General features: G+C 30.8%; 1 protein-coding gene and 1 pseudogene across 1 annotated transcript; one reads left to right on the top strand and one right to left on the bottom strand.

Annotated features, from left to right (window-relative positions):
- Positions 1 to 3,613: 3,613 nt before the first annotated feature.
- LOC146908302 (diaminopimelate epimerase, chloroplastic-like) lies at positions 3,614 to 7,268 on the bottom strand. The gene is made up of 5 exons (XM_085726069.1): positions 7,103 to 7,268; positions 6,697 to 6,786; positions 6,159 to 6,218; positions 5,962 to 6,034; positions 3,614 to 3,949 (listed from the first exon to the last, which is right to left on the bottom strand). The coding sequence occupies exons 1-5, from the start codon at positions 7,260 to 7,262 to the stop codon at positions 3,835 to 3,837; spliced, it is 498 nt and encodes a 165-aa protein (XP_085582195.1). The 5' UTR covers positions 7,263 to 7,268; the 3' UTR covers positions 3,614 to 3,834.
- Positions 7,269 to 11,016: 3,748 nt separating this feature from the next.
- LOC146908303 (polygalacturonase pseudogene) lies at positions 11,017 to 14,747 on the top strand (annotated as a pseudogene).
- Positions 14,748 to 21,065: the final 6,318 nt, after the last annotated feature.

The raw sequence follows: 21,065 nt of genomic DNA on the forward strand, positions 1-21,065 counted from the left end.
AAGCATCATGGAGACAACAAAAAAAAATTGTTTAAATTATTATAGAAGTTTCTATGTAGCTTTGCAAAGTGTCTTTTGAACAATGCCACATAATAGACAATTTTTTTTTTTTTTAATATGAGGAAGTTTCTATGGATCTTTTGCAAAATGTCATTTGCAAAGTTTCTATGAAATCCTATAAATATATCTTATGTGACGCACACAAACACTAAGCATTTTCTTAGAAAGAAACTTTTTGTGGGTTGCATTCTAAAAAAATATTTTGTTCCAATTACAATATCCACAAATGGTTCATTTCTTGCACTCTTAAAAAGCAATCCACTCACTTAGTTCAAATTTTGATATCATATTATTATTTTTACATTAGACCATGCCTTTCCAACACACTTTCTACAAGCAGCATTTGCAATTTAAACACTAAGTTCTTAGTGTGGTAGAAGACGACTAAAAGCAATTGTTGACTTGAGCATGGTGATGAAAGCACTTTTTGGTGGAATCTTACAAAACCAATTATGCTTTATTGAATCTTTCCTTCCACTACTCTTAGCAATTAAATGTTGTGGATAATCTTTTACATGTCCAAACATATTGTTTCACACATAGATTGATACATTTCATGGGACATAAATCATATGATATTATATTGGGAAAAATGGGTAGACTAGACTTTGGTAAATTAATGTGGGAGTTCCTCCTACTCATACTTATATCTTAATTACTATATTTTTCTTAAAGGGAAAAAAAACTCATTTTATGCAAAGAAATGAGAATTGAAAATTATTCTCATGATTCAATTATAATATAATTTTTGGGTAAGTTAAAGTGGTGATAACTATTATCCATTCAACTCATTCTAAAAAAAAAAAAATACAACTATGTACGTACTATTAGGCAAAATGGGTACCCTACTTGCTAAATTTAAAAGATTTCACAATCAATTTTTTTTAGAATCAAGTTAGTACAAGACTTTTTTTTTTTTTGAACAAGTTAGTACAAGACTATCATACTTTCAGAAAGGACACACATATAATAACAAACTTTAATAAAAAAAAACTTAGCATAAACGTGTTTGAAAAGAACTCCTAATTGGTTGGAATATGATTAATAAATTTGATTCTAGGAAGAAAGTGAAATGCTACTTATCTAATCGTTGTTGTCCAAGTGTGATGAGAATTATTCTGGAATTTTAAGCACTAAATTAAACGAAATAGCAGGCAAACCAATGGGAGAGCATGTATATGGCAATGACATATGCTTGATGATGAATGATGACTACACCACACAAAGGGTCTTAATCACTTTTGCATATAGCAAAGACAAAAGTTGTTAATGATTATGCATTTTATTTGCAAAAAGCAATGCACAATGTTTTATCGACATGTTTAAACCGTTAGCTATGTAGTTTCTCCATGCTACAGTAGGTTGAAGATTTTTTTTTAAAACTGGATGCCCTCGAGACAATTGTACATGTCCTTCTCTAGAGCCAATTGGACCACAATGGACGAAAACTCTCCCTTCAAAAGTTTTAACGTTGATACATTTTTATGGATGGATTTAAACCAATGACAAGATTAAGCTTATGGATGGATTTAAACCAATGACAAGATTAAGCTTGAAAACATCATCTTATAGTTTCATACAATTGTTTTAGGGTCTTGTTAACGGGTGCCCCTGAGGCACTCTTTAAACATTCTAAATTAAGTAGTTATTATTTAAAAATGTCAAAGTTTTCAATTTCCAATGTACTGATCACACAAACTTTCATAAAAAGTTACCATTTAAGGCCCTTAACTAGTGCCCCGGGGACACTAGTTAACATTTATACGCGAATTATTTTATTTTGGAATTAACAAGCTCCTTTGTAAATTTTGATGCTTTAGGTGACACAGTTTCATTCTTGATGAGAATTATCTTTTATTCTTTAAAAAGAATATGCAGTATTCAAAAAATATTTAATACTATTAGTAATAACTAATTCTATAGTTATTTTTGAAAAGAGGAAAACTAATTCTATAGTTTGACTTTTGAAACTATTTTTATTTTTTATTTTATACAAAAGAGGGCCATAGGCCCATAAGAGGAAAACAAAGAAAAATCATTTAAACATGTTTTCTATTTGCTTAAAATAAATAGAAAATGTCATTTAACGAGAGATAAATACAAAAAAGTAGATAGTAGGTCCGACCACTAAGTAAGTTCCGCCAATATTAATTATTTATATATTTTTTCAAACATTATTGTGTCGTTATCTCTCCAAATAGAAGAAATAAAGAGGACACTAAATGGAGAGGATTCTAACTCATATATTCTTAAACATACAAGCCCGAAAAATGGATATGGATCCTCTCCATTGAAAATTTTCTCAAGTTTTCTCTATTTTTAATCTTCACCATTAAAACCCACTAACCACTTTTCTTTATAATTTAACACTCATTTTCTCTCTCATATTTGATGGTTGAGATTTCAATGGAGAAAACTTGATAAAATTTTCAATAGAGAAAATCCAAATCCCCGAAAAATATCATTAAATATGAGTTTCTAAAGCTCACTAAGAAGAGTCCCCAAAACTAGTAGATTCAATGAATCCAAAGAGAGAGACTAAAGTTTAATAGTCAATCCTCACATCTCTTGCCTTCATGTCAAATGTGAATATCTTGAGTGTGTCAATCTCGTTGAAGAAGCTCTTGAAAATACGCCTTACCAAAAAAGGAATGACTGCATTGATCTTACAATTAGTAACCATATCAACAAACACTTTTGAAACTATTCTTTATTAATTCTTTTTTATGTTTTCGAAAGAGAAATTTTCTATACTATCTTTTTCTAGATAAACATGATAAGCGAATGATTTTATTTCTTTTGGAATCAACAAGCGTATTTGTAAATTTTGATGCCTTAAGTGACACAATTTCATTATTACTAACAAGTTATACTTTTTTTTTTTTTTTTAGTTTAACATGTTTTAACTTTGATGCTAGGTGACACAATTTCATCATCACAAAATATCACAAATGTAATGACATATAGTAATCAACTATTTATCATCTAACTCAAAATTGCAGATGAAAGAATATAATACGTTATCTTCACCATCCTTGAGAACGTTCAATGTCCATAGACCTAAAGGGAAAATTGGCCACCCTAATTGGTGTATTGGATCTAAAGGACACACTATCAAAAACTCCAAAATCTCAGAAGTGGGACAATCTTAAGAGCAAACGCTTAGAGGGGTGTCTGAATACTTACACAATATATATACAATTTGAACCATTCACTAAATGATTATGCAACATTAATCAAAGTCATTAATCACTCAATGTGTCCAACAACAAGGTACTACTTTGTTGCTCCATAGACAAGTTTCCCTCAACATGAAACTAGTCCATAATAATCATGGTATCAAATCTTTATCACATTCAACAATACATAAGGCAAGGAATCACTCAAGCTCAAGTTATTAATAGTACAAAAAGCTTCATAAGTAAGGAGTCCATGCATGTTACTAACTAGACTCCTTCGAAATACTCGTAATTCAGCATTCAAATTACCACTCTTAACCCGAGTTCAGATAATTCTCCCTATTTTGTTATTCAATGTTAATTGTCACGTTTGTCTATTTATTGTACACCATAACTAGATACTCGAGTCATCAAATTAAATGCAAGCCAATAAATTTGTGATTAAAACATTCACTAGGATATAAACGTCTGAAAAGAACACAGTTTTTATGTACTTCCAGACAACAAAAAAAAAAAAACATATTTCCGAAAACAGGTGTGGTTTTTAAGAAATATGGAGCCGGGTAAAGTTGCTCTCTAGTTTAGGGACAGTATTTCAAAGGGGAAAAGAATGATGATACACTAGTTCTGCCGAGCCTGTCATATAGACACGATTATCTTCATTCCATTCAATCTGAAGAGGCCCTCCTGGTAGATCAACCGTGCAGTTTTGTAACAAAATGACAGATTGATATTAATAATCATGGTACTGCAGCAAGGAATGGTATACAGTTGAAAAACGAAGTACACAAACTAGAACTCAAAATTTAGGACAAAAACCAATATTCGATATCTTATAAGAATCAAAAGTTATATTATAGTTGCTTTAATAACACCAATATAATCTCAAAAGATATAAATTTCAACCAACTCAAGCATACAATAAGAAAATGTTGATTTACATCCGATAAAAGAAAATGAATGACCAAATCTGTACAAATAGTACAATGAACCAACTTAAGCATACCACAATGAACCAACTCAAGCATACCATAAGAACAATGATCATTTGCAACCAGAAAAGAAAATGTATGACCCAATTTCTCCAAATAGTGCAATGCATATCCAAACAGAATGGTATTGAAAAAGCCATGCTACAAATAGCTGCATCAGTCAATATCGAGTCTTACACACTTCATTAAAGCCAGAAGCCTTTAATGAGAACTCTCTTCCAAAATAAGGACAGAAATAATTAACTATGGTCTCTACAAAGACCTCATCCTTTCTAGTTCGAGCTATCCTGTTAACTTCTTCGTAACAATTCCTCAGAACATACTTCATTACGAAGGCAAAACCAATGAGGAGTTCCTCAACATCCTAAAAAACAAACCTACTTAGCATCAAAGAAATCCCTATCTAGATCTGTCGAACGCCTTTGGCAATTCATCCAACAATTTTGGTAAGCCAACCTTGTACAGCCATAATGAGCCCTTCCCCAACTGCCTCCCTCTCCAGAGCTGTAGTAGACAAGGGAGATCCCAAACAAGCCTATTTTTAAATCCAAATGTATTTCTTTGACACAAACCTGAACTTTCACGTAATCGTAATCCATAGGCTTGCTTTCAAAAGAATTTTTTAAGAAGGTTTTATGGTGGAATAAATAATGAAAAATAGAGAGAGATCAACTCACTCAACAAGTCAATAGCCACTACAGTACTTGGGGAGTAGGAAATCTTTAAGGAGGAAAAGTTTTCAACAAAAAAATTATAGAAATGAGTCAAGATTACAAGTAGACGCACTTGTGCAATTTACCTGTATATATTATGATAATTTTTTTACTGAAAAGTCAACAATTTTCAGTATTACAATCAAATAGCAAAGAAAATTGTTGTTCACACATTGCATAAGGCTGTGTCACACATGTAAAATACGGTTTTGCCCCCTCGGCAGTTAACTGCCGAGGAATTTAAAACCGGTTGCAGTTAACTGCCGAGGAAATCCTCGGTAGTTAACTGCCGAGGAATCAGAAAATTTCTTCACAAGCACTGTTCATCTTCTCTTCCTCTCTCTCGCAAATACCAAAAACAAAAGGAATTAAACCTAACATTTCCATCCTATAACAATAGCCTTGTAGCAGGAAAGTTCTAAAAGAAAATGATATTACATAAGAACTTCTATGAAAAACTTATACAAGGAGAACAAACTATAACTTGTGAGATTTTTTTTTTGTTTTTTCAATCTTCAAAAACTTATAAATTATGATTAAAAATAATTAACCCTTTAATTTTTTTCTTTAAAGCGTGAACAAACGAGTCCTTCAATTATAGCTTTTTTCATTAAGCTTCTTCCTTTGTGTACTGTGAAGTGAAGAACAATAGATGGAAAAGTGGACTAATGTTTCAACAGCAATTAAATGAGCGATAGAGAGGAAGAGAAGATGTGAAATCTGTTTCTTTGTAGTAACAGCAATAGATGATTTGTTCCTTTGTATTAGATGTGAAATCTGTTTCTTTAAAGCTTTTTCATTACGAACAGTGCGAGAGAGAGGAGAGAAGATGAATAGTGCTTCTGAAGAAATTTTCCGATTCCTCGGCAGTTAACTACCGAGGATTTCCTCGGCAGTTAACTGCAGCCGGTTTTAAATTCCTCGGCAGTTAACTGCCGAGGGGGCAAAACTGTATTTTACATGTGTGACACAGCCTTATGCAATGTGTCAACAACAATTTTCAATAGCAAACTTAACCTCCCGGCACGACCTTCAAGAACTGCTGCAACAACTGTAGCACAAGCTCCAGTTCCACAGGCAAGAGTTGCTCCTGCATATAAACAGTTAAAACAACAAAAAATGAGCTTTGCCACACAAAATGAGACACCTTAATACTTTCCTTAACCACGCTAACAATACCAATCAGACACAGCCTGGAAATTTGATGTTCTAACCTGATCTATGCTTCCAAACACGCATCTTCAGGTGAGAATTAGAAAGAACTTGCACAAACTCTGCACATTAAATCACAAGACACAATAAGCGGAATTTTAACAGGATCATAGTGATGATCCACAAACATATCAGTTAGGCCATTCGGCTCAAGTTCAAGGAAATAGAATAATAGGGGTTGTAAATCAGGTAGACAGTATGCAGGGGAATGAATAACACATCAAAGCTAGAGGAAAAATTGATTGAAATTGTATGCTTCTGAACAAGGGGAAGACACAATCACCCCTACAAAAGCTTTGAAGTATGAACATACCGTCTGACCTAGTCCCAAAAGCATTATAATTACTAGCAATAAGTTAGTAAATCACTATCTTGACAGAATGCACGGAAGTAACATTTCTCAGAAGATCGAGAAAGCAAAAAATTAAATTAAAAACCCCTTTGCAGGCGAAATAAAAATTTGAGGAAGCAGGTACATGAGATAAATATCATAATAAAGTTGATAGCCATATTCCGACCATAAAAATAGACTAACCTGACCTGTGTTAGTTCGTGCAGGGAACATCTCACGATGTTCAAACTCTGGGCCAATTTCTGCTAGCTTCAATTCATCAACAAGCAAATTTTGTGGCAATAAAGATCAAAACAAATATGACATGTAGCAAAAGCAGAGAAAACATAAAATCTAGTAAGTATGAAGATAAAAGCTGACATTTGAATGTGATTCGAAATATGCCAGTAAAACAATAAATAACATTTCAAAGGTGTTCTCAAGTGTGCGTGACAATGTATGTGTGTAATATCAACTTATCGCTCAGTGTCTTTTCTTCCTACTCCTACAGTGGTTCATTCCTTTAAATAAATCCAGCGTAAATTGTTGTATAATATGTACAAAGGGAACAATAACTGTGATATAGTTACTGTATGACTAGAATAATGACCTGTCTTTCTTTTCTACTGAAGGTTATACAGTGTGGATTTCCCATGCTAACACAAGTCACATTCCAGATAACTCCATCAATATATATCTCTGATACAACGGCATGATCCTTATTTGGAGATAATTTAGTAGGCACATCTGATGCTTTGAGAATCGGTTCCCCCATATCAACTCTTACTTGAATCAATTTGTATTATCATCCGTCAAGATAAAGAAGTAGAACAAATTTCTTCTTGACATTAAACCACTTCAGGACTTTACAACAGATAAAAAGGCACCAAGGAAACAAGTACCGATATCTAGGCCTTTGCATGGTATGGTTAATTGATTCACATGAATCACAACAATTTTGAAATCAGTTTTTGAAAACCATTGGCTTCGAGAAAGATATATTTACAAACTTATTCCTTCACGTGGAAGTTAGCAACCTCCTATATATGTGTGTGTTACATTGCTTATTCATTTATTTTTTAAATTTGACGGTTGGATTGTAAGTTTATATCATTTAGATCATTCATGTAAATTTTTACATAAATCTAAAATCATTTGATATGTTATTGAGACAAATCGAAATTAACGGTTTATGCGTTTTTATAGAACAACGTTAATCTTGGTGATTCTAAAAAACATATCAAATGATTTTAGATTTGTATGAAATTTTACATGGATGATCTATATGCTATAAAGTTGCAATCCAACCGTCAAATTTAAAAAATATGAATTGAGTAAAATGGTATTGAAAGGTGTATCGTTGATGTAATTTGATAGGACAAACTAGTACATGTACATACATGTAACTCACAAAAATAGTAATAGGACAAACTAGTATTATGAACAAAACACTTAAAATCTTAAATACAACCCTGAGTCCACCAACATGAACTGAACTCAACATACCTCTACCTGTTGAGAGACTTGGTATATGTAAGAACCGCAAAATACATACTCCTTCCATCCCAAAATGTAAGCAAAAATTGGCCAACAAAAGTTAATGTATTTGATTCAAAATTTAAACCAAATACAATAATTTTTGCTTACATTTTAGGACGGAGAGAGTACAATGCATGATAAAATAAATGACCAAACCAACTAATCAAACTGAAAAAAAAAAAAAGACAAAACCTAAATAAAATTAAAAGAAATTAGGAAATAGGAATTTGACTCTTAACAAAGATCTACAATAAAAAAATATTCTTACTTCTCTAACACAATATCAAAATGTGAGAAAAAACAAACTAAACTAAATAAATTAAATGGGTCATGCTAACCGGTGCCCCGATGCACTGGTTAAGGATGCCAAAAAAGGTAAGTATTACTACAAAAGAAAACATTTTTGACTTTTTTAGTATTAATTACACAGTTATCAATACAATAACTGCTATGTTATTTCCTTTTTTAACATTCTTAACCAGTGTTCGGGGACACCAGTTAGCATTTCCCTAAATTAAAAAGGAAGTAGAAGTTGTCTTTATCTATATTAAAATGCAATAACATGTACCACAAAAAAAAAATGCAAAAACATGTATTCACTCCATTCCTAAATATAAAACCAATTTTCTATATTTTGTCGGCTTTTAATATAAAAATCATCTTCAAACTTTCATATGTATGAAATCTATCATCATTAGGAAAGAGTGAATCTAGACATTTTTACTAAAACTGCACATATTAATCAGTGCATATTTCATATTATTTTTCTTTGGTAGTGTTTTGATCTTCAAACCAAATGAGAATGATACACCTCTTGAAGGTAACCATATGTTTGTTGAAATTGATTGGACAACCATGAGGTTTATAGCTTGACCATAATACAATGTATCTAAAGCAAAGTCCTATTCATCCCACTTTTAATGATACTATCTTTCTATATCTAATTAATAAAAGGATACAAAAATTACACATTGCTTTATGTAATTTTTTGTATTGGAACCAGAAAAATAGAAAAAGAAATAAAGACACCTCGACATGCATCCAAGAAAAACATGAAAAAAACAAATTAAATAGAATAGAAAGTGGGCAAAATAGAAAAGTAAACGGGATAATTTTGAATGTTAGTAGTAGATAGTGGTATATATCATTACCAAATGTAGTTGTATAATATGCACTCAGATTATTTTGACGTAGTTGTATAGTATGCACTCAAATTATTTTAACTTTGAATCAAGTCATCAGAGATGATTTTGGCTTCCATACCATCTCAGACCATCATTAAGTTCCAATTATTTTGACTCGAAATCAAATGATTTTGACTCAAAATCAAGTAATCAGAGATGATTTTATATTGATGTACTATTAAGGATAATGCCACATCAATGACATTTAAAGTGGTTCATAGATAATAACATTCTCCATGTAAACACCATTTTTATGTGTATCGCATAGTGTGTCATGCTACAATCACAGGTTGTCAATATTGCAACAATCACATTAGTAAAAAATTTAGTCTCACCGACAACAATAAGAACAACATTTTTTTGCAACGATAATTATAACCCCGTGACTCAAGCCATGAAGGAAGTCAACCTTGATTAGTGAGGTGAGGTGATATAGCAGAGGGGGCGTCTTGAATTAGGTGAGGAGGTCATGTAAAAATGAAGTCAATTGTATATTTCAATGGAAATTAGACTATTAAATTTATCATTGGTGCATTTAACCTGGTCCATACTTGTATTTGCAATTGCAATTGCAATTATTGCTCTTAGCCAAGTCCTTAAATCGTACCTCAAGTCTCCAATATCATACATTATGTTTACCTATAATAAAGATTAATACCAATATAAATTAGCATTTATGTAAATTAAGGCAAATCATCACACATCATTCGATAATATGCGTAAGGTACCACTTTTTGCTAGAACTAGAAAAAAAAGCGAAGAAAATACATGAATATAAAATTTTGACTATGACTAAACTACTAAAAAACTCAATTTTTTTTTTCATATTTGAGTTAAAAAAAAATAGAGTAATGATATTTGAACAACCATTTGAGACAATTTTTGTGACAACTTCCGTTTTCTCTCTTTTATTAGTCAAAAAAATACAGAGAGAGAAAAAAGAGAAATGATATTTGCACAACTATTTTTTGACAACTTTTGCAACAATGTTCTCTTTCATATTCACATTACGTTTTTATTTTATCTCTTTATTACTTTGATTTTTGTGTCAATACCTCATTTTCTTTGTAAATTTATGATTGTCTCCAAAGTTGTCATTAAAATAGTTGTTTAAATAACAGAACTCGAAAAAGAAAGAGAGATAATAAAGAAAGAGAGATAATAAGAACATAATGTAAATAAGAGAGGGAGTTATCAAATAGTTGTCAAAAAATGATTGTACAAATATTATTTCTATAAGTTAAGCATAATAGAAATTAACATATTCTCTACACTCTAACAACTAACAAACTATGATTCATCATAATGAAATTTATCTAAATCCTTTTATGTGAATTACCCATTCGTAGTATAAGTCACGCATGCCCGCACATTTACACCCGCATGCGCGCACACACACTCTTTAATAAAAAAAATATACAACCAATTATTGATGTAACATTATAAGCAACTCCTTAAAATCAAATTATTGCACTTAATCAAGTCCTTAAAATCAAATAATTAGGTTTAGAAGCAAAACAAACTTAATGTTTGTTCTTTTAGATATATATTTTAGCTTAAAAAAGTTATTAATAATACAACATCACGATTATGATTTCTCTAAGGCAATTATTTAGTAAAGAAATAAAAAAGGTAGAGTTTTTAATAACTATTTCAATATAATCTTTCATTTTTTAAAAACTCTACCATTTTTTATACTTGTAAATTACTATAATTCAAAAAATATGTTACATTTTTTATACTGTATTTTTTTAGCAAGAGAATATTTATTTCACTGTGTTAATTAACATTTTATATTTTGTGGATATGCTTGGACAGACAATAAAATTTGACTTCATCACCGATGGTTATGTCCATCACATGCATTCAATCAATAACAAACAAAGTCATTTTGAGTTGTTTAAATGTAAAAATATGATCCTTAGAAGACTAAAAATAATAACCCCTAGTGATAGTCCCAACATAGATGATATCAAAATAGGGATGTCAAAAAGAATAAATATCACAAATGTTAACATTGAAACTAGTGATGATTGCATTGCTATGCTCTCAGGTACTAGGAATCTTTGGATTTCAGATGTTTTTTGTGTTCCTGATCATGGAATTAGTGTTGGAAGTCTAGGCAACTATGAACATGAACAAAATCTTGATGACATAGTTGTTAAAATTTGTACCTTTAGTGGTACAAGTATTGGTGTTAGAATTAAAAGTGTGTTCTTTACATTGCATATAAGTCATATTTATAAGATACAAATAGATAAGTGAATAATCACATAATAATTCACTCACTAATAGGAGTTATGTGGAAGGTTAACAGATGGACATCCACTAATTGATATATTCCTGACAGTAGCTAAATAAATAAAAACATAAATGAAGAAAGAAAGTTAATAATTGCGTGGAAGAAAGTGAGTAACTTACTAAATGAATATGAAGTAGAAAAGGTCGTGGAGAGAAGATTTCTAGAAAATATTTTTTATCACTAGTTCTATCACACATCAATCGTGTGTTTGTTGTCACATCATATATATATTTATTTTGTTTTACATTTTTATTCTACATTTGAATGATGTTAGTTTTTTTCTTTGGACACAATAATTTAAATGTTGTTAGTAGGTATGTAGTTGTCATGTATACTTGCAACTCTACTACACCACTTATACATGAATGTGGTGTTTTTTTTTTGGCGTTCTACTTAATACAAATAATGCAATACAATATCTAACTTACACTTTATAACACTTTTTTAATTCATAAAAATTCATCAGTGTCATTAAATTTAAATTTATATGGGATCCACATGATTTAGTTGGTTCTTCATGAATTTTAAACCAATAAAAAATGTGTTGAAAAATGTGTTTTAAGAACCTCTCATAGTATTGATCAATTCATTGGTAAATTGTTTGTGACATATTCTCTACACTCTAACAACTAACAAATTATGATTCATCATAATGAAATTTATCTAGATCCTTCTAAATGAATTACCCATTCATAGTATAAGTCATGCATGCCCGCACATTTACACTCGCACGCACACCCACACCCTTTATTAAAAAATGTACAGCCAATTATCAGCATAATATTAAACAAATTCTTAAAATCAAATTATTATACATAGTCTAGTCCTTAAAATCAATTTATTATGTATAAAAGCAAAATAAATTTAATGCTTGTTCTTTTAGCTTAGAAAATGATTAATAATACCACATCACGATTATGATTTCTCTAAGACCACTATTTAATTATGAAATAAAAAAGTAGAGTTTTTAATAACTATTACAATATACTTAATGTTGCACTTTTTAAACTCTACCTTTTTTTATACTTGTAAATTACTATTATTCAAAAAATATGGTACATTTTTTATACTGTATTTTTTTAGCAAGAAAATATTTGTTTCACTTGTGTTAATTTACATTTCATATTTTATGGATATGTTTGGACATACAATGAAATTTGACTTCATCACCAATGGTTATGTCCATCACATGCATTTTATTAATAACATATAAAGTTATTTTGTATTGTTTAGATGTGAAAATATGACATTTAGAAGACTAAAAATAATAGCCTCCAGTGATAGCCCCGTCATAGATTGTATCAAAATAGAGATGTCAAAGGGAATAAATATCAAAAATGTGAACATTTGAACTGGTGATGGTTGCATTGCAATGCTCTCAGGTACAAGGAATGTTCGGATTTCAGATGTTTTTTTTGTGGTCTTAATCATAAAATTAGTATTTGAAGTCTAGGCAAGTATGAAGGTGAACACGATCTTGATGACATAGTTGTTAAAAATTGTACATTTAGTGGTACAAGTGTGAGAATTAAAACATGGTAGTCTCAATTGAAGAAAACTTTGAATGCTTCTAATTTTTTATATAAAGATATTATGATGGATAATGTGCAATATCCCATTGTTGATCAAAATTATTGTCCACATTCTCATTGCTCTAAGAAAGTTTGTACTATTTATTGGTTCGAATATTATACTTTTAGACTCAACTCGCTCTTTTATAGATTTGAGTTCTCCATAGATAAATACCTTTGACATTGTGATCATTTCTTTCTTCTAACCCTAATTTTAACCGCAATGGCACAGCGACTGCGTACCAATCAATGATCTACCAGACCCTCAGAACCCTAACCCTCCTCTCTTTTACCAGACCCTAACCCTGATGAGTTAATGAAAATAGAAACCAGACTTCGTGTGGGAGCAGTTGAAGCCACGCAAGTAGAAGGGAGTTGCTTACTTTGCAACTCTCGACATGAAGATGCACTCTTCTGTAATGAGTCATGTCAGCAAACATTTGCTTCTTTACAAAACCAACTCTGGGTGGATAGTAGCATTAATGATGAAACAACTTGGCAGTTGATGCAAATGCATTGAAGGAATGAAGGGATGGTGCTTGATCCAAAGTTCAAGGAAGCTTGGAGCATTTTAAGCGACTCATTTTTTGACGGTGTTACTTTGAAACATTGTCTCCTTTCTTTAAGAGATTGCAGTGGTTTCTATACTTGTGTTTTGCAGAAGCGTAATGTAATAACTGCAATTGGTATGTTCAGGGTACATGCTAGCGGGTGCGAAAGGTGGCTGAAGTCGCGTATGTTGCAACTAATCGTAACTTCAGAAAGGAGGGGATGTGCACGTTTTTAATGGATAAGTTAGCTAGCTTCCTAGTTGATCTAGGCATTAGTGATATAGTCTTACCTTCTTGTACAAATACAATTTCGTTTTGGATTAAAAGACATGATTTTGTAGAAACCGGTGATCTTACAACTCTTTTTCCTGAAGGTCTAAATTTAGTTCCCTTCGACGAGACAACTTTGCTACACAAAGAGCTCAATTGACTAAGTAGACTCCATTGACCTTTGTTGAAATTATTATGTAGCTTTTTGATGTATGTGATGAAATGAAACGTAATAACATTTTTTGTTGATTTATCAAAAAAAAAGATAAATACCTCTAATTTTCAGATATTAGATAAAGATCATACGATTTGTATTTTGAAAGACATATTTAAAAGTCAATTTGATAAAGTCTAGATATGAACTGTGTGATCTTTAATAGTCGCATCTTTTGACAACTTAATCACATGGTTTTTTGACCTCTTAGAATTTAGGTCTCTCATTCATCTGTTTATTGGTTATAATTTAAGAGATAAAATCTCATTCATATTTAAAAATGATATAATTTGTTTTGGGATTCTCTAACTTAGTGAAAGAGATTTTAATTATTAACTAAAAGAATACCATATATTGATAATTTTATGTACCATAATTTGATTAATCTCGGTTGATAAATTTTAGTAGGGGTTTAAAGTGTACAAATAAGCAACGTGACTTACAAACATATTAGAGAAAGTGGAAATATAGAAGTTGCAGCAAGTTTCAAATGCAGTCAAAATAAACTCTGTCAAAACATTCCAGTGGAGAATATTAATTTGTGACCTTCTGGTCATTGTAGAAGACTAAACAATATGTGTTTATTTGTTAATGATGCTACTTATGGCAAACAAAATCATCCTTCTTGAATAAAATAGTGCACCTCTTTTATTTAGGATTAGAATCTCATCTCTCCTTGGTTGCATCAATTGTTATATGTTCATTGATTATCTCTTTATCAACAAAAGGATTCTATATTGATGTAATATCAATGATAATGTCACAACAATCACATTTAAAGTTAATCATAGATAATAAAATTATTCATGTAAATACCATTTTTATGTGTTTCGCATAGCATGTCAAGCTATGATTAGGGGCTACCATTATTGCAACAATCACACTAATAAAATTTCTAGCTTCTCTAATGATAACGTCAACAATATAAATATTGTAAGGAAAAATATTGTTTGGAACAAAGTCAAATTTATTTTTGTGGGGTACCTAAGTATTATAAGTAGATAATAGAAGAAAAGACGTTACGTTTTCATGCGACTATGCATCTAATATTACATTGTTAACTTTACAACTATTTTCCTTCAAAAAAAAAACTTTACAACTATTTTTTTTATCACAAATATTCGCACAATGTTTAATGCTTAAGATCTTAGTGCATATGGATAAAAGGTTGAACACCACAATTGAAGAATGAAACATTGAAATAACTTATTATCAAATGATGTTCTTAAGAATAAAGGAACTCGCAAAAATTTCGTCTTTCTTCATTTTCTTCCTCTAAATACACTTAACCTTCATAGATTTCATATTGTTGTGAGACAAATTGAAATCCATTTTTAAATGATCTAGTGGTTTCTCTTTAGATTAGTAAACAGTAAACCACTAGATATATTTGGCTATTCATTGCTATATAATCAAATTCTGGTTTGGTACAATAACATGATTACAAAAATGCCGCAGAGGAAAAGATGTCAAACGATCCATAATATGGCATGCAGTAGAGTTTCCATAATATGGTGATTCACAGGTAAAGACAAATAAAAATAGATTGGCAGAGTTTGCATAATATGACGATTCGAAAGGTTAAGACAAATAAAAATAGATATGTTATTTGAACAATAATTTACGTGAGCAACATAAGGGTGGAACCCGTTTTTGTTCTAAAACGGTTCCCATTTTTGTTATAAAACGGTTTCCGCGCTAAACTGACTTAAACAAGTTTTGTCCTAACAAATTGTCCGGATGTGAGAAATATCAAAATTACCTCTTTTGGACGGACAAATTTCCAGTCTATTACTGATCAAGTTCTTTTCTAACAACATTTTGAAAGGATTTTTAATCCTTTTCGTTGTACATATTCCATTGATAATTTATCAATGGTTGACTTCTTTAGTTTCTTTATTGAAAATTTGTATCACAAGTGAAACCATAATACTAAAAAAGTATCACCTTTAAAATATTAAAGTTTTACTATCTAAAAATTATAAAGAGCCATTATCTTCGTCAATGGAAAAATCGCACCAAAGTTTTAGAAGTTTTAAAGGAGAAATCAAGTTCAATAAAGGTATTATTATTGTGATTATTTAATGAATCTTTGTTAAAATTCTTTCTAATTAATACCATTTTTTTTGATAAGGCAAGAGTCCCTTGACATAAAAAAGGAATAGAAAACAGTCCAAAAAATGGAATGTCTTGCAAATTCCAATCTATGTCTGGTGCTCATATATATTATTAAGAAAAAGGAAAAAAATACAAAAAAACTGGGGGGACATAAACCTAACCCAGTCAATCCACACAAAGTGTAAGTCAACCCAATCGGGTGATACGAAGAAATAAAAACAACACCAGTGGAGGTGTAACATGCGGTGTATGGACAAACCGTCAACACGGAATGAATCCAAGAACCAACAACTCCTTATGAAATCAACAAGAATAACGTCTCTTTCGAGCTAAACAGTCCAACATCAGGTAGACTGATGAGGATTTCGAAAACCTCCACCAAGTTAAATAGAGTCAAACTTCGTGAAGATGAGAGATTCTACCGCCAACACAGATAAAGAACCCCACACCTTCAACCCACTATGCTGCGACAGTAAGCTTCACAGCCATTTCTAGCCACATCCAATAGAAAGCAACTCAAAACCAATTGAAGGCCAGATCGAGGGATGATCAATCAACGGGTCTGAGCACCACGAGCACCGCCAACACGGTAACACCCGCACCCACAATTCGCAACAACCACGGACAAAAGTGCATGACCATTTCTAGCCATGAACACCTGTTACGAAGGATGATCTTGGAGGAGCAATACAAGAGCAACCAAAATCAAATCAAATTAGGTTCTCCGTATCAAACGTGGCACATGAAACTGTCCGCCAACACAGAAACAAAACAGATCCATGAACCCACCACATCCTGCAAAAACAATAGCATATCGAACTCCGTAACCAGGACAAAATTAAACTTGTCGACAGGGAGTGGCTTCCACCAATCCACCGCCGTTTCCAACAAAACAACACCCAACAAACCTCAAACCCAACAATCCGACGGCGATGGCGGAGGACCGCCCAACCACCGCTGTTGAAGTCACAACCAGTAGGAGATTCAACAGTCTTTGACCCAGATGTGAACAGAGATAAGAAGAACTGCCAGGAGGTTTAAGAAACCGCAGAAAACCGCGACGATGGTGACACCGGCGGTCGCTGACACAACCCCAAGAGGGACCGTGTAGGTGGAGACGCGGTGAATAAATCGCCGATCGCACCACCAGAACCCACATCTACATGGCGCCGACAGCGATTGGCTTGTGAAGGGGAAGAAAGATTCCTAATTAATACCATAAAATGGTAGATTCACTTAATTTATGAGTCTATATGCCCATATCCCATACGAAGGTCCTTATGTAAAGATTTTTTTGGTTACAATCCTCATGTAAAGATTACTTCTTCACATGTATGTTTCATGAAATTTTGTGCTAATTTTTATTCAATGGCATTTTAAGAACTACCGTACTATAATTTTATAAATATCTTTCTCCACTTTACTTTAATTATGTTTGTCATAACTTTGACAAGTTCTAATTCCAAAGCTCTAATTTCAAGGTTGTCCATATATTTTTATACATGTTACTATATTCTACTCATAAATTAATTAATAAGGAGACCATTTTTTTTATTATAATTTATATGTCTATATTTTTACTCATATATTAATACAAAGACTTATTATTTTTGTAATTTATACACGGACCTACAATTTTACTTATATATGAATAATGGATTTTTTTGTTTTGTTTTTGTAATCGATACACATTCTTATATTTTTACTTTACTTATACATAAATAAGGTGATCTATTTTTTTTATTTTTATTTTGTAATTTTAAACACATGTCTATGGTTTTATTCATATATCAATATGGGGACATATTTTTTTATTAATTTATACACATTTCTATATTTTTACTCATATATTAATAAGGGGATTTTTTTTTTTTTGTAATTTATGGACTTGTCTATATTTTTAATATTTCAATACGGGAACCTATTTTTTGTTAATTTATACATGTTTCTATATTTTTACTCATATATTAATAAAGGAGACTATTTTTTTTAATTTAAATAGATGTCTATATTTTTACTCACATACTATTACAAAGACCTTTTTTTTTTTTATAATTTATATATATGTATATTTTTACTCATATATCAATATTGAGGTCTATTTTTTTTTTTTTGGTAATTTCTACACGGTTGCAAATTTCTTTCACAAAAAAAAAAAGAAGAGCACAATGTGTATACACAGGTATCTTGCTAGTATAAATAAATAAAAACATAAACTAAATGAAGAAGAAAGGGTAAACAATAATAATAATAATGGAAGAAAGTGAGTAACTTAGAAAATGAATATGAGTTAGAGAAGGTGGTGGAGAGATGTTTTTATAGAAAATAATATTCTTTTTATCATGAGTTCTAGCACACACCAATCATGTTTCTTGTCATAGAATACTTATTTTGTTTTGTATTTTTATATTTGAATGATGGTAGTGTTTCTTATTTATTTTTTAACGCAGGAATTTGAATGTTGTTAGTGGTTATGTAGTTCTCATGCATACTTGTAAGTCTATGCATCACATTTACGATTAATGCCCAACTAGAGGTGTCAAATGGGCAGGTTCGGTCCGAGAGGCTCGACTATATAAATGGGTTAGCTCGGCCCGATCTGTTTTAGTTTTATTTTTAAAATTTATTCACTCTTTTTTATGTATTTTTTTATATATTAGTTACTCACAACTAACTTTTTGCTAAAATATGACTGGATGGAGATAAAAGTGTAAATAATTTTTACATTAACATTGAATATTAATTAAACTCTAGATTATTCATTCAATTGAATCAAATTAATAATTTATAAACTTTGAAATTTTAAAATTTTGAGCTATATTCATTCATTTTCATTAAGTTTATTTGTTTAAATATTTTTTATCAATAAATTTTTAAGTTAGTTGATAATTTTTTTTTGAAAAATATATTGTTTTTTTAACAAAAATCAAATGAAAATATTGATAATGGGCCGGCCCAAAGCCTGATGGGCCAGCCCGGCCTGGCCCCATTTTTATATGGGCCAAGTGGGCTTGGGCCAAAAAAGCCCGAGTGAGTTTTGGGCTAGCTTTTTGACGCTCGGCCCGACCTAAAATGTGGGCTAATAGGCTGACATATTAACCCGGTCTATTTTTGACAGCTCTATGTCCAACACATTCTAACTCACACTTTTCAACACTCTTTTTATTGCTTAAAATTCACGAGTTTCACTAAATTTTAAATTCATGTGGAATATATCCAAATGATTTAGGGTGGATTCCTCATGAGTTTAACCAGTAAAAAAATATTTGTTGAAAAGTGTGTGTTAAAAAATATGTTGTTAACACTCATCTCACCTAATACAATCAATAGTTTTTTATGACTAGTCTATGAAAGGAAACATACGAGAACAATGTCGTTTTTGACAAATAGTATGAGAAGGATGTTAAATTCTATTTCCTAAGTTAAAATTTTACCAAACACATATATTTATGCCTTATTTTGTTTTGTTTAACATGCTTTCGTAGACAATACCTTGCACGTTGTTTGGTTTATAAGTACTTTTCAAAATTTATGATTAAGAAAACTATTCTTCACTTCAAGTTAGTGAACATCACATATAAAAAAATATTAATGATGAAAGTAAAAAAGATAATGACGAATATAACAAATAGTATTTATCATGCTTAACTCTAAACATAAGACATTGTTGGGTTTATTTGAATGATTTTTCTACTACATTGAACATTTTTTTATTACAATTGAAAACTGAAAAAGTAATCATAAAAAAAATCACAAAGAATTAAAAGTTCCAAGATAATGCTAATATACAATTTAGAAAGCAGTTTTTACGCATAACACCTGTTTTCTTAAACCTGAGAAATTAAAATAAACTATTACATGAAAGAAATGTACAGCCATGCCTATTGAAAGGACTTGTAAATGGTCAAATGACTCACTTTAGCATTGTTAACAACAATTAATTGCAACATGGAAGATCGTAGCAAATTTTAAGTTGAAAGACTTGTTAAAGGTAAGTAATTATGATTTAAGATTTATATGACTATTGCTTTGGAGATTAAGACATTGAACCAGTAGAACCAATGATAGTTAAATGATACATTTTAATCTTTTAATATATTATATTAAATAATATATTGAATAAAATTTATATAAATTATTTAAAACTACATAACTTGGTAGGATAACTTTACTTAAAAATGTCATAATTCAAAATATGTTACATACAAAACTGCATGCAAAATGTCATAATATTGCAACTATAGCTAGAAGCTAAATAATTGACATATAACTATAAATCATCACAATATTCATTTAGGTAGGTTCCTACATATTCAAATATACTAGGAATAGTGCTTTTCAAAAAATAAAATAGATAATATTTGAAATAATATCTTCATTTGTTGAACAAAGACCACTAGTTCCAAGCTCAAATTTACATGCCTAATTGTTTTATTTACTGCAATGAAATGACAAGCTATAAATTCAAATATTAATGGCTTTCATGAAAGGTATCAATTCAATTTCATAAAGAAACAAAGTTGTACATTTACTGCTGGTTATGCATTCAGGGGGCTGTGTTTATGCTAATTGCTAAGTCAAGACTTAACCATATTGTTGATCAAATTCACATTTTTTTTAATAAACAGCTTATTATACAATCATTTACATGTATTTACATGTACAAGAAAGGCTCTAAAATTTTGTCCTTTTGACAACACCATTTGATACATAAGGTGTGGATAAGTACAAGTCTCAAGGTCAAGGTTTTTTTCTCTTCGAAACCTCGAAATGTTAGTCGCTTTTTTTCCATATGCATTGGAATTACTGTGATGGCTAGAATGTTAGAC

The sequence above is a fragment of the Medicago sativa genome, chromosome 7 (genome assembly GCF_051527215.1).
Source record: "Medicago sativa cultivar Bolivia chromosome 7, Bolivia_mono, whole genome shotgun sequence".
In the NCBI taxonomy this organism is placed as follows: domain Eukaryota; kingdom Viridiplantae; phylum Streptophyta; class Magnoliopsida; order Fabales; family Fabaceae; genus Medicago; species Medicago sativa.